Below are 15,221 nucleotides of genomic sequence, written 5' to 3'. Positions count from 1 at the left end.
AATCGAATAACATTAAAGGAATCAAACTTCAAAACGTGGATGGTTGTTTTAAAGTTTGCTTCTTGCAAGTTGTGTGAGGGACTTACCTTGGACATATGACGTTTGGTGCTTGAAAGTTGCTTCTTCATCTAAACAATCATAGTCAAATATCAACAGAGAAAATACCATCAATAAAAAAATATATATAATATAAATAATAGGGGGCTAAAATGTTTTCGCGACGCCGGCTTCACAAACTAATCATATAATTAACTGTTTTTGATTTAATGACAAGACTAAGATTAAGACTAAGTTAAGATTGAAAAATCTTAATTTAAATTTTAATAAAGTAACGGCAGCCAGGCAACTAAGGCCTTGAACAAACGCTGTTCATTTCATGTGTCATTCCAAATGCAAATGCAAACAAAACAAATGTTTCATGTTTTGTTGCACGCAATTGTAATAGGAACGGTTTAAGAGCAGAATGGCGTTTGTTCAGGGCCTAACTGTGAGGGATCACCCCAAATGAATTTCATTAAAATCATAAGGCATGACTGTTCTCCCAGTAATCTTCGAACCATCTGATCGATAATGTCTCGTAACTTTTTTTAACGTCAGTTTTAACTCAGTTTAGATAGTTCAAGTACTGTTAGCAGTGGATTCAGCCATGGCTCTCTCTATGGCCGAATACAAATATCCAGCATAGCACTAAAGGCTACAATCCAAAAGCGTGTAAACACACTTGAATCAGGTTTCAACAAAATGAATACCTCTTTACAAATAAACAAACGTTTTGGATTGTGGACTTGTGAACTGAAATCAGCTGCACCGAGAAAGGGGGGCGGAGGTAAAGGGAGGAGGGGGTCTGGAACCTTGAAAGCGCATTGATAGGCCTCCACTGGGGTCGAGAAGATCAGACCGGACTTGCGCACTAATCGCCTCATCCCTTCACCCAATCTGTGACACAAGAGAAATCATGATTTTCAGTCGCAGGGTTCGTTTTCTCATTTAGCGGGCCACTTAGGTATCACCTTCTAGCTTATAGTATCACTTAGTTTTGTTTTATTTGAGAAGACCTTTTAGTTGGGTGGAATTTCCCAAATATCCCACCCCCTGACTAACAGTCTTTAAAAAAAACCCTTGCAAAAACCATAATGACACATACAACACCCTTTGTTGGACACAGTGTGAGGGTTCACACTATGCTTAACACATAACACCCTATGTTGGACACAGTGTGAGGGTTCACACTATGCTTGACACATAACACCCTATGTTGGACAAATCTAACACCCAATGCCGACATACCTAGTCATCTCTTGCACCATCCTTTTGGCCTGTTTCAGGTTGTGTTCGTGCTGTAGGGTGTGAGGCAGGTCTGCCAGGTTGTTGTTACAAACATCATTCGTCAGGAAGTTTTCACACAGAGGGTCTCCATTCTACAGAATCACAGCAAGGTGAGATTAGCAGTATGTCATAACTCATACGGCTACCATTGGCTTCTGGGGCATCAGGTCAATTAGACCACATATCCAACTACCAATGATCAAACAAAGTCAAATTCTTTGGGGTATTCAAAACCACTACTTGTCAAGAGCTAAGTATAAGAACGTGCTGTCATTAAGCTTGTTTGATTCAGACAGATCGAGTTAACGTGCTCAGAGCTTCCTACGTACTCGATGCTCTTATATTTCAAAATCTTAATACGCTTTTAGAATTGCCCTTGCTGGAGCTGAAAAACACAGGCTTCTAGTAAGCTCACACATGTTCAATAAGTAAAACTCAGGGCCAAAAAACAAAAACAAAATAAAAATAAAATCCATGTCTTGAATGGGGATCCAAACCATTTTATCAAAGGCGAGTGGTCCCATACGCCAATGCACTTTACACTATTCTTTATTGCCACGAGAAGGAAACGCTTGCCAGAGACGGGATACTTGAATAAGACTTACCTCGTTGTAGAGATAGACCCGGTCAGTGTAAAAACTCAAAGAAAAGAGGAGCTTTCGTGGTTCTTGTGGTGGTCTGTCAAGGAACGATTTCCTGGAACTTTCTGCTGTTTCTTGGAAATTTGCATGAGATATCGGGTCCGGTAGAGATGATTCAATGGGAAATGTTTCCGAAAATTCATCATCGTCGCCAAAAATAACTTCCGCGGCCGCTTGTAAGTCTGCCAGTGATTCGGCTGTACCTTGACTGACATGTGCAGAACCTGTAACTGATACTTCCGGTACGTTTTGATTGACAGCTGACGATCTGACGTCATCATTAGAAGTGACGTCATCATGGCTGGCAGCCAATGATTCATGGATATTTTGATTGGCAGCTGTTGACCCGAGCTCAACACAATCATCATTGTCATTTTCGACACCATCGTTAACTGTTAATGACTTACTTTCATCATTACTGTCACTTTCAAAAAGCAGTTCGTTTGAACTTTCGGGACATTCCAAAATAGTCTCTTCTAATCGTAAGCGCTTTTTTGGCTGCATTGTTAAGCTATTTGGGTCGTTTTTGCAATTTCCTTGTCGCAAATCAAAACGTACAGAAGAACTCGCTAGTAATGCGTTAGGCTTTGCACATTGCGGTGTAAGTTTCTTCTCTGCTGTGGAGTTGACAAGCGAAGGGTTATACATTGTCAAAGAATTGTGTGACGATGTATGGCCCATAGTACTATCCATTGTTTCGTCCACAGAAGCCGTATTCATTGTCATAGTTCTGGCTAAGGTATTTTTAGTATCAGGAAGGCAAGTACCCTCAGAAGTCTTTTGAGTCTTTAGCTCACCATCTGTAAAGTCTCTGGAGGTAGTCTCTTTTTTCTTATAATACGTAGGAAAATCGTTTAGTAAACTTTCTTTGACATTTGACTTCTCCTTTTGCGCCTCCACCTGAGGCAATAAACATTCACAAGAATTCAGTCCACAAGCTGCTTTCTTATCCTTGTTGCTGTTGTTGCTGTTGCTCCGACGTTTACTCCGCCTGCGCGGTGTCATGCACACTGAGCACTCAATGAGCTGCCAGTCATTCTCCAACGTGCATGCGCCACAGATCCAAGATGGCGGCGTTCGAGGCTCAGGTGGATTTACCTGACTACAAGTAGAGGTCTGTGAAGGACTGGAGCCTGGTTGACTGACCGGGTGTGTACTTGGCTCTGTGGCGTTTATTTGACTACTAGACGGTTTACAAGACTGAAAGTTATTTGTCTGGCTGCAATCAGCTCGACTACTAGTAGGTGTCTTAGAAAGTGAGCATTCTGACACTTTTACGTAACAGTTGGGCGAGTTTTGATCGGAGATAAATCCCAACTGTTCGCTTACTTTGCTTTCCAGCTTGCTATGGCTCATAGGGCCTTGATTTGATATCATTGACTCTGAAGATTCACTAGTTTCGGCAGTGGAGTATATTGATTGTTCAGAGCATCCATTATTTCCAAGCTCTTGTGCCATATGATAATTAGTCGCTGTTCTGTTTTCGCCTTTCATTTTCAGGGATGTTGCTGTCAAAGTGGAAGAAGTTCTACCTTTGTAAGAACCATCCCGTACTGGTATCACTTCATGTTCAAATTCGGGACCTAGTCCACGGTCACTACTCTTAAAAGTACATTTTGAAATCCCCTGCTTACTTGAAGTATCCGCGACATCATCAGAAGCAGTGTTTCTAGCAGTGAAACAAATAGAACACTCGATCATGCTCGGATCATTAACAAACGTACATGCCACACATGACCATGGAACCGTTTTCGGTCTCTTTTGCACGGTCTTCAAACTGGGCCGTTTTCTTTTTGATGGCTTCTTCGCTTTACTAGTTGGCTTTTTACCACGATTAACTTCTTTAGCACTGAACGGCGTAAGTGATTTATTCTCTGTGAAATCGCTATCAGAATCATCACTCGCAGTGTGCACTTTAAGTTCTTTCTGGCCTTGCATTCTATTGGACTTTCTGTCAACAGAGAGTCCGGATGTTTCAACGCTGGAAGTACTCAATAGAACGTCTTTTGTATCTTTGTTGGTAATATCGGCCACCCCTCCTGAACTTTTCTCTATCTTATAACACATTTCACCATCTTGTGTTTGAGTATGACTCAGAAGAGAAGGTAATGAGAAGTGTTTTGTGGTGGTCGCGTTCTTGGGTCGCGAAGAGACAAACTTGATACGGTGTATTGGCGGAGTTACACCTCCACACGATCCTGTTAACCTTGGAATGTTCTCAGATCCAATTGTGGTAACCGAGCATGTATTCTCAAGAGATGGTTTTGGAGCAGAAGTTAAGTCGTTCTTCCGTCGGATGATGCATATACCTTCAGCGTCTGGACCTAACGTGTCATGGCAGGTTTGTGGTTCGGTAACATCAGAATCACTGGACTCCCTTCCTGGAGATACCTGTTTGTTTCCACTGGGCTCAACACACTCTGGGGATTTACTAAGGTCTAGTAATACATTTCCAGGTTCCTGAATTTCCAGTAAGGTCTGTGGTGTGTCGCTGATGTGATTCTTAGGGCTTGAAATTATCTGTTGCTTTGAAGATTTGGATTCGTTGTTGCAGGGTAAGGTTTGTAGTATTACGCTGCCGGTAGGGTGATTGGATATCTTCTTGGATGATTTTTCCTTGAGAGACTCGTCATAGTCAGGTTTACGAGGGGTAAGTTGTGGGTTTAGAAGCAAGATCTTCTCACCTAAATGACAAAGAAAACATACTATGATTTTCAATTTCCTGACCTCTCTTCAATAATTTCCAACAGCTTAACTATTTTATGGCTTCCAGCAATCAAACCAACAGAATCACATTTGTCGCTCTTTGATTGGTCAGCGCCCTGCGGAGATAAATGATTGGAAACCTTTGCAGTGCTGGCCAATGAAAACTCTTCAGGGATTTTGAATGACGTAAGCCAGAAGGCTATTCAGCTGTTGGAAATCGTCAGCGAGAGATCACCAGATAAAGCACCAGATTAAGTCAAAGCTTTAAAGCTATGACGAAAACACTGCATCTGCTGATGAGGACGATGATGATGATGATATTCAATGATTTTGGAAGAAGCGCCTCCCCATATAAGCGCCTCGCCTGGGAGATGAAAAATCTTTTCCAGCAATTACAATCTAGTTTGGAGAAAGGACAAATAACAAATTTATTTCAAACATACCGATATTTTCCTCACAGCTTCTACCCTCCACAAGTGCTTTCTCACTTTGTATTGAAGCACGAATCAGGTCATCCGTGTCTGAGTCATCACTGCTAATGTCAACCAGACAGCGCGGGCTTGCTGTGTTAGAGGAAGCTGAGGAAGACTGGGAAAAGAAGCTATGTAGCTTCATCTGGTTGTTGTCAGCCTTTGCTGATTTCTTTGACCGCTGACGAAAAAAAAGGAGCATGTCAATCAAGCATGTCATATCATTCAATCGTTTTAAAGTCTTTAATCGACCAATTCTCACATGGCTTACAATGGCGGTGGTTACCCCACCAAGCGCGCTAACCAATTTTAATTTTTAGAAGCAAAAACAAATTTATTAAAAAAAAATGCTTTGGGAAGAGTTCACAAATAAGGCAGTCATAGGCTACATTACCTGAGTAAATAGAAAGCTTGTATCATCGTCATCATCTTCAGTGATGTCTTGCTGAATCCAAGCAGCGCACGAGGCAAGCCGTCGAGAGGTGGCTTCGTCCCCATCATCCGCTTGCAATTCGCTCATTTGTCCATCAAGCGCACTGCTAGTCACCATGAGCTACACAACACACGACTGTATGAGAACACAACACACGACTGCATGAGAACACAACACACGACACCATGAGCTACAGAACACACGACTGCACGAGAACACAACACACGACACCATGAGCTACAGAAAACACGACTGTATGAGAACACAACACACGACTGCATGAGAACACAACACACGACACCATGAGCTACAGAACACACGACTGCATGAGAACACATCACACGATACCATGAGCTACAGAACACACAACACCATGAGCTACAGAACACACGACACCATGAGCTACAGAACACACGACACCATGAGCTACAGAACACACGACACCATGAGCTACAGAACACACGACACCATGAGCTACAGAACACACGACAACATGAGCTACAGAACACACGACACCATGAGCTACAGAACACACGACACCATGAGCTACAGAACACACGACTGCATGAGCTACAGAACACACGACTGCATGAGCTACAGAACACACGACACCATGAGCTACAGAACACACGACTGCATGAGAACACATCACACGATACCATGAGCTACAGAACACACGACACCATGAGCTACAGAACACACGACACCATGAGCTACAGAACACACGACACCATGAGCTACAGAACACACGACACCATGAGCTACAGAACACACGACACCATGAGCTACAGAACACACGACAACATGAGCTACAGAACACACGACACCATGAGCTACAGAACACACGACACCATGAGCTACAGAACACACGACTGCATGAGCTACAGAACACACGACACCATGAGCTACAGAACACACGACTGCATGAGAACACATCACACGATACCATGAGCTACAGAACACACGACACCATGAGCTACAGAACACACGACACCATGAGCTACAGAACACACGACACATGAGCTACAGAACACACGACTGTATGAGAACACAACACACGACTGCATGAGAACACAACACACGACACCATGAGCTACAGAACACACGACTGCATGAGAACACAACACACGAAACCATGAGCTACAGAACACACGACACCATGAGCTACAGAACACACGACTGCATGAGCTACAGAACACACGACTGCATGAGAACACAACACACGATACCATGAGCTACAGAACACACGACACCATGAGCTACAGAACACAACACTCGACACCATGAGCTACAGAATACACGACTGCATGAGCTACAGAACACACGACTGCATGAGAACACAACACACGATACCATGAGCTACAGAACACACGACACCATGAGCTACAGAACACAACACTCGACACCATGAGCTACAGAACACACGACTGCATGAGCTACAGAACACACGACACCATGAGCTGTACAGAACACAACACATGACACCATGAGCTACAGAACACAACACACGACACCATGAGCTACAGAACACAACACACGACACCATGAGCTACAGAACACAACACTCGACACCATGAGCTACAGAACACAACACACGACACCATGAGCTACAGAACACAACACACGACACCATGAGATACAGAACACAACACAAGACACCATGAGCTACAGAACACAACACACGACACCATGAGCTACAGAACACAACACACGACACCATGAGCTACAGAACACAACACACGACACCATGAGCTACAGAACACAACACACGACACCATGAGCTACAGAACACAAATACACGACACGAGCTACAGAACACAACACATGACACCGTGAGCTACAAAACACAACACACGACACCGTGAGCTACAGAACACAACACATGACACCATGAGCTACAGAACACAACACACAACACCATGAGCTACAGAACACAACACTCGACACCATGAGCTACAGAACACAACCCACGACACCATGAGCTACAGAACACAACCCACGACACCATGAGCTACAGAACACAACCCACGACACCATGAGCTACAGAACACAACATTCGACACGATCAGCAACAGAACACAACCCACGACCCCATTAGCTACAGAACAAATTGTGCTGGTGTTTTCTTTTGTAAACCAATCAGAAGAAGCAGGAGCAACAGTTTTTTCCTCTTCTAATTTGAATAAGGTTCCCCCATCAACTTTTTTCTTACAAGCTATGTTACAAAAAATATATAGTAAGCCCTAACACTCAATATTCAAAAACGCTAGGTAAAATCTTGTTTTAAGTGAAAGTTGTGCTTTATTTTTTTTTCTTTTTGCCAATTTCTAGTATTAAAAGAGACATTTTTTACATGTCTATTTTTTTTAATTTCTTTTAATTTATTTGCAAATTTCTGTTAATTTAATTTTGACATTGTCTGTTTACTCAAACACCATTCAGTTAAACACACCTTTCGTTGTATCTTGGTCCACAAGACCTCGTCTAATGTGCCACGCCCCACCAGGTAATGGATGTTGACGGCATTGGTCTGTCCAATTCTGTGTGCACGGTCCTCTGCTTGTAGGAGTACGCCTGGGGTAAAGTGAAGCTCAGCAAATACTACCTGGTCTGCTGCTGTTAACGTCAAACCCTGGGATATAAAGTATCCAGTTAGCATTAAAACCTACTAATAATTTTCTTCATAATGCTTAAATGTGTGAGTTTTTGGATGATGATTATGATGTCCCAGAAGGAAAATACAATCAATATGAAAATAAAATCAAATTACTGTAATTATGCAAGTTACTTGATAAATCTTACAAACAACAAGGAGCGTTTTGCCTTTCTTTTACTAAAAAAGGTGAATTTTAGGGTATAAAAAGTTGTATAGATAAATATCAAGGGCAGATATGGTCAAGCAAAATGACATTAGCTGATCACATGTAAATAATATTAAATTAATTAAATAAAAAATACAAAATATGTTACACAGACGCTAACTGCAGGTTAAGTCACTATTCGTGGTCCCAGAACTGCAGGTTAAGTAACTTTTTGTGGTCTAAGAACTGCAGGTTAAGTAACTTTTTGTGGTCTAAGAACTGCAGGTTAAGTCCCTATTCGTGGACTAAGAACTGCAAGTAAAGTCAATATTTGTGGTCCAAGAACTACAGGTTAAGTCAATATTTGTGGTCCAAGAACTACAGGTTAAGTCAATATTTGTGGTCCAAGATTTGCAGGTTAATGCACTATTTGTGGACTAAGAATTGCAGGTTAAGTCACTATATGGGTCTAATAACTACAGGTTAAGTCACTATTTGTGGTCTAAGAACTGAGGTTAAGTCACTATTTGTGGCCTAAGAACTGCAGGTTAAGTCCCTATTTGTGGTCTAATAACTACAGGTTAAGTCATCATTTTTGGTCTAAGAACTGAGGTTAAGTCACTATTTGTGGTCTAAGAACTGAGGTTAAGTCACTATTTGTGGCCTAAGAACTGAGGTTAAGTCACTATTTGTGGTCTAATAACTACAGGTTAAGTCACTATTTGTGGTCTAATAACTGCAGGTTAAGTCACTATTTGTGGTCTAAGAACTGCAGGTTAAGTCACTATTTGTGGTCTAAGAACTGCAGGTTAAGTCCCTATTTGTAGTCTAAGAACTGCAGGTTAGTCACTTACAAAAGAAGCAGCCTCAATAGCAAGCACAGCGATACGGCATGTGGGGTCCTCCTGGAAGCGATGAACCATGCCCTGTAGAAGACAAGACACAAGTCATGTTAAATATTTCATGCCACACAAAGCATTCATGTCACAACACACCAAGGCACTTGTGTCACACAACACACAACGTCACACAACAACATGAGGCAGTAACATATAGCTCATCATAAAGGTACAATATTCGTTGTCAGTCACTCATGTCACACCATCTGACACTTTTTCATGGATTCATAATGATTTTTTCTTGCCTGGATGAGAAAATAACTTTCTAATGAATCACCACAGCTCTCCTAAATGCTGTCTTTTCTGGAACCAAATTGATTCCAAAATTGTTTACACTGCTATTCTGGGTTTGTATGACCTGAAATTGATTTGTTTGGCTTCGGGGTGAAAAGACTTATAAAAAACCATCTGACTTTGGGGAGAAGGGTTGACTGGCCCTTCCCTTGTGAATTTTTCCCTGGATCTCCCAGAATGCTTTGCAATCCGTAAAGGCATTCAACTGGTTTTACAAGCCTTCAAGGAGTGGACATTGTGTTTTGAGGCCATGGAAATGAACCTAGAGGATCAAAACAAAGGTATCTATTTGTGTCTTGAGCTGTGTTTGCTGATCTCTCTCCCTTGTGTGGTATTTTGAGCGTTTTGTTGAGAGGGGTGATTCTGCTTTTCTTTCCTTGTTCGATTTGAAATTTGTCAAAGAACCTGTGCTATTATTTGGCTTAAGAGTAGTTGCCAACACCTTGGTTGGATGCAGATCTTCAAGACCATTTATTCCTTAGACTGTGTTTATTTTGCATTTATGATTTTTTTGGGTTGTGGGTACTTCTCAATGCCGGTACAGGCCAGTTGAGGGGTCAATGTGTTTAAGCCAAGGTAATGCAACACCACTTCATGTCACGCAAGGCACTCTGGCCTGCATAACATGCTACACAATGTCAAATGGTCCATGCCTACTCATACTTCATACAAGCAACAGTTGTCACACAATACCTACAGTATCCTAGTCATACTGGAACTTACCCCTCGCACACTAGATGGTACGTCACCAGCAATGCGGATGTACTTCACCCCTCTCTTTGCTATTGTCTCAACAACTGCATCCATCACAAGCTTGTGTCGACAGAACACAATGAACTTATTGTCAGCACCATCAAGAAGATCACCCAAATACTGCTGCACTGAGCCAGCCTAAAGAAAAAAAAGAGTATTACATGCCTCTTTGTTCAGCCAAACATGCATTTGTGTATTGCAATACTATTACGTGATCAGGCTCCATTGGACCCACCAATGGAGCCTGATCACCAATGGATATTTTAGGACTCTCGTCCTGAAATATCTATCATCACCCATCAGGGTATTTTATGAATACTCCCTTAGAAATACAAAATCATGTCATTTTGGAAGCACTAGAGAGAGTTCAGTCTTATCCCAAGTGAGACAACAGGCAATGACGGGATGGGGGGAAGTCTCTGGAAGTTGTTAAATTGCTTCAAAAGATGTGCAAGCAGACTCTATTGATTTACAAAAATTGGACAAAGAAATAAATAAATAATAATTAAATAAAACAAAACAAATAATAATAATAATAACAACAATAAATAAAGTAAATTGAAAAAATAAAAGATATGGCATTTAAACAAGCACAGTATGCAGGAATCCAAACCTTTGCCAGTCCAGTATAGTGGTAGAGCAATATAGAAAGCCTGTTCAAGTCCATAAGTGCATCTCGCTTCTGTTCACTTGTTGACTGCTTGGAGCTGAATATATTGTGTTGGTCACGGAATTCCTTCTTCGTCTCATCAAGGGCCTGGAAGGCATCATGATAAGTTCATTTAAAAAATCAGCGTGGCCAGCAAAGTAGACTTGATTTTAAGACTTTGTTGATACTTTGTCGCATTTTAATGTGCCTGTTGTGGTGGGGTCACAGGATTATTTAGGAGATTGTGAAAATGGTTAACTGAGAACTTAGACAGGGCTTCTGGAATTACACGGAAAAAAACTAAAAAATTATGCTGGATTTTTTGCTAAATTACGTGGAAAAACAATCATTACGCGCTAAATTACGCTGGATTTTGCAATACATTTTTCTTTAAAAATCAAAATTTTGCTGGATTCTTTACTGAATTACTGTATGCGCTAAATTACACGGAATATCAGCTGTTACACCCAAACTACATTTTGTACTGAAGGAAAGCAGGAAATAACTTGAAAGGTTTATTTTTTGCGCGAAAATATCTTAGGCGAGTTTTCATTGGCTCCTAGCCACCAGCCAATTAAAAAAGGTATTTTATTATTATTCCTAGGCCTTCGCGGTTTCATCATCATACAAATAAAGAAAAGGATAATTGTAATATCAACTTAAAAAGGAAAATTTTAATGAATAACCTTCAGACAGCAAACAAGAGGCAATAGATATTTGGAAAGAAGAACATTGTCTTACTTTCTTGTGCTCTGAATCAGGCAGATCAAAGGTGATCTTCTGTCTTCTTTTAGGTGGCAATTGTGTCAGAACCTGAGATTAAATATAAATTATGCTGTACCATTACTACCACCACCATCATTGTCAGCAACATCAGCATCTCAAAAACCATCATCACCAACTAAAATGATAACTATCAATGCCACCACCACCATCATCATCATTATCATCACAACAATCACCATCACCATCATCATGATAACAATCGGCAACAACAACACATTATATCCAATATTATCATCATAAAAGCAACAGAACCACACATCACCACCATCATTTCAATAATTTTAATCACTTTCACCTACATGCTTCTTTTGCCTTCTGATCATAATGCCATCATGCAGACGATGATACAGCTCGGCCAGATTACTAGCTCCCCTGAAAAGCACATCAGATAATCAAATGGTGATGGAGGGAGATAGGGGTATCAGAGCTATGATAGCTTAGTGGCAAGGGGAGAATCCAGGAGTTTTCGCAGGGGAGGGGGCATGAAAAAATGAGGCATCAATATATAATAAAACTGGCAGTTTAAAATTTCATTCCAGGGTGGTTGGGGCCTTTACCAATACAGGGCCCATCCACACACTCCGGCCAAGGGTTTGGTGACAGAGAAGCTTTATTTGTCAAATTTTAGTTATTCATGTATCTTTTTCGTTTAGGCAAATAAACGCAGTGTCTCTGATTATGTTGTTGTTGTCACGGTATGGGAATTCCCCCACCCCCTTTGAGCAGTTCCGGTTTAAAGGTGCTAATTGCCTTACTGTGACAGCTCTGTGATTGACATTTCTCCCATATATGGGGTTGTGTAGATAGTTCATAGCTGTTATATTCTAAGTACAAGGTAGTGAGTTCAGTTTGCTTTAGTATTCATTGGTGGCAGAGAAGCTTTATTTCTCACATTTTATTTATCCATGTATCATTTTCGTAGAGGCAAAAAAACTTGTCTCTTAGCCAAACGCGCAAGCAGTATCTCTTCGATTTTGTTGTTGTTGTCACGGTTGGGGAATTTACATGAGCATTTTTATGAGGGTTCAAGACAATTCATGGATGTTGGATTGGGCAGTTGCCCCCTCTTGTTTGTTTGTACACTGATTTATGCCCCTTCTAATACTGCCCTTCCCAACTATAAACTATACTTCTTTTTCACTTGACTAATCTAATTGTTATTTTGCTACCACTTACAAAATAACCTTACCTTGTATTCCATTTCTTAAATTTGCCAATGGTCTCCATGTATGCTTCACAATAGCGCTTTGCAAAGTTACTGAACGAACCAAACATCTTGGGTCGCACAATGTCAAGCTGAATATACAACTGTAAAAAAAGGTGACAGCAAATTCTATCATTGAAATTTTTGGAAAATTAAATTCGGGGAAGATATTGGCAATCTAACATTTTTGTTATCTCTCTTTCAAGTAGATGCTGTGGCTAGTGTGTCAGAGAGATTTCCATGGTCTGGTAAAATATGGCATGGGAAAAAGTTCTGGCTAAATCAGCCAAGCCTGTATATAGTAGAACTGCACCAATCAGGATTGATAGAAAAATATTATTAGCCTCTCATATTTTCATACAAATTATGAACAATTATATCATTCTTCATCCATCCAAATAAACATCACTGAAAATTAGGACAAAACCACAGTTGATTGACAAAGGGTTGTCGTCAACAAGGTTTGAACTACGCGACAAGCCCGCATGTAAACATGGGTAAAAAACACAGGAGTGCCTAGCTGCCTATATTAGTCTGAAGTTATGCAGTGGATAATATATGCAGCTCAGCACTTCAGTGGTTTTTACCCATGCTTACATGCGGGCTTGTCGTGTAGTCGCAAAGCCGGTTGACGACAACATTTTGTCAATCGACTGTATAATGTACCTCTTCAGGCCTAGCCAACGACGGCGTCCCTGACAGTAACAGCGCCCTATTGGCATCTCTTGCCATTGGATGAAGCGTTTTTGTCCGACTAGCTTTTCTGTTCTTCAGGTAGTGTGACTCATCTAGTATGATGACTTTAAACTTCTGTTCTTTCAGGGCTTCATTGAGCAGCTTGAAAGATGTCCGGCCCCCAATTAGTCCATAACCAATGACGTTAATTTTTGAAGTTGGAATGTTACTGCAATCAGGAATGGGGCATTACATATTGCAAAAAACTGCTCTAAAACAATTAATCATCAATACCATAAAGACCAAAATTTAGAATAGCATATAATTCTGATTAAAACATTTATTCAATTCATCAAGCATTTCATTTTAAAACTTTATCCAGAGAACCCTGAAATTCCACTAATGTTACTTAAAAATAAAAGATGACATCGGAATCACTCTTGCTACCACAACATTGTCATCTATGATCAATTAATTATACATCGTTATCATCACAATCATTATCATAATCACCATCTTCATTATTGTTATCAACAACATCATCATACATAGGCAAATATCGTTATCATCTTCATCATATCATCATCACCACCATCATCATCATCAACATCATCATTATCATAATCACCATCATAATCATGGCCCAACACAGCACCAGGCTGATGATAAGAGGAGGACCATAACTACTGTTAGGGAAGCAGATGGAGGTGGGGGGGAGGGGCAAGGCAAACTCATTACTTTACTCTATTATATGCTTTAATTAAAGAATATTATCAAGCTCCTAAGAGGGGATGGTTTGGTAAATAAATAATTGAATCCCCAGCCTGCTATACTAAGAGATCTAAGGGATGAGAAATAGAATAGAGAAATAAAGAAAATAGAGTTCAACCCCAAGGGACAGCAAAATGGGTGTGTCAACTGAAATTTCAACCCCTAAAAGATAGAGCCAGGGCAAGGTCACAGAAATTCCAAACCTAAATAGATTTTTGGGGTCTCCTAGACTTCTCAATGCACAAATGGTATTTGGTTTGGGAATCAATATATTTCTTGGGGGAAAAAACAAACAGAATTTACAAACTGTAGCCAAATACATTTACTTTTTCACATTTTGTCAAAGACTGTTTTCATGATGGAGTATCACAAAAAATAAGAATAGTTTGGTGCAAACTTACCAAACATCTGTCCCAGACCGAATTAAGTTGATATCTGTAGGTTCTATATCAGGCAGCCATTTCTCTATCTCTTCAATCCATGGATACTTCATAGAAGATGGCACAACTATCAGGAGAGGCCATTCATCTTTATAATAATAGGCAACACTGATGGCCTGTAATGTCTTACCAAGTCCCATCTGGAAGGTAAAGTATGGTATGGCCAATTACGCTTTCCAAAAGAATTGTATCGAATCAGACTGTAGTTGTAAATGTGTTTATGTGGCATTCTACTAATGCCTGTGCCCCACAACCTCTTAAGGGGGGGGGGGGTGAATAGGGGTATGTAAATCCGCCGCAAATCCAAATCCGTAGATCCGCAGATATTTTTAGATCCGCATGGTCTGACAGATAAACAATAGCATCGATTGAA

General features: G+C 40.6%; 1 protein-coding gene across 4 annotated transcripts in view; it reads right to left on the bottom strand.

Annotated features, from left to right (window-relative positions):
* Positions 1-15,221, bottom strand: part of LOC116617952 (DNA annealing helicase and endonuclease ZRANB3-like) — a 29,173-nt gene that overhangs the window by 12,340 nt on the left and 1,612 nt on the right. For 3 of the 4 annotated variants that reach the window (XM_048734123.1, XM_048734122.1, XM_048734120.1), the window contains exons 3-17: positions 14,810-14,988; positions 13,629-13,866; positions 12,948-13,066; positions 12,058-12,130; positions 11,714-11,785; positions 10,937-11,080; positions 10,294-10,461; positions 9,232-9,303; positions 8,029-8,208; positions 5,538-5,696; positions 5,117-5,324; positions 1,932-4,651; positions 1,288-1,418; positions 852-936; positions 87-128 (exon numbers count right to left, since the gene is read on the bottom strand). In XM_048734123.1, coding sequence (XP_048590080.1) covers positions 87-128; positions 852-936; positions 1,288-1,418; positions 1,932-4,651; positions 5,117-5,324; positions 5,538-5,696; positions 8,029-8,208; positions 9,232-9,303; positions 10,294-10,461; positions 10,937-11,080; positions 11,714-11,785; positions 12,058-12,130; positions 12,948-13,066; positions 13,629-13,866; positions 14,810-14,988 — 4,590 coding nt within the window. The remainder of the gene's footprint in view (positions 1-86; positions 129-851; positions 937-1,287; positions 1,419-1,931; positions 4,652-5,116; positions 5,325-5,537; positions 5,697-8,028; positions 8,209-9,231; positions 9,304-10,293; positions 10,462-10,936; positions 11,081-11,713; positions 11,786-12,057; positions 12,131-12,947; positions 13,067-13,628; positions 13,867-14,809; positions 14,989-15,221) is intronic. The other variant, XM_048734121.1, reaches the window with a different exon arrangement.

This window comes from Nematostella vectensis, chromosome 11, assembly GCF_932526225.1.
Source record: "Nematostella vectensis chromosome 11, jaNemVect1.1, whole genome shotgun sequence".
In the NCBI taxonomy this organism is placed as follows: domain Eukaryota; kingdom Metazoa; phylum Cnidaria; class Anthozoa; order Actiniaria; family Edwardsiidae; genus Nematostella; species Nematostella vectensis.
The sequence above is the reverse complement of the archived record's forward strand: the minus strand, read 5'-3'. Positions and strand labels throughout refer to the sequence as shown.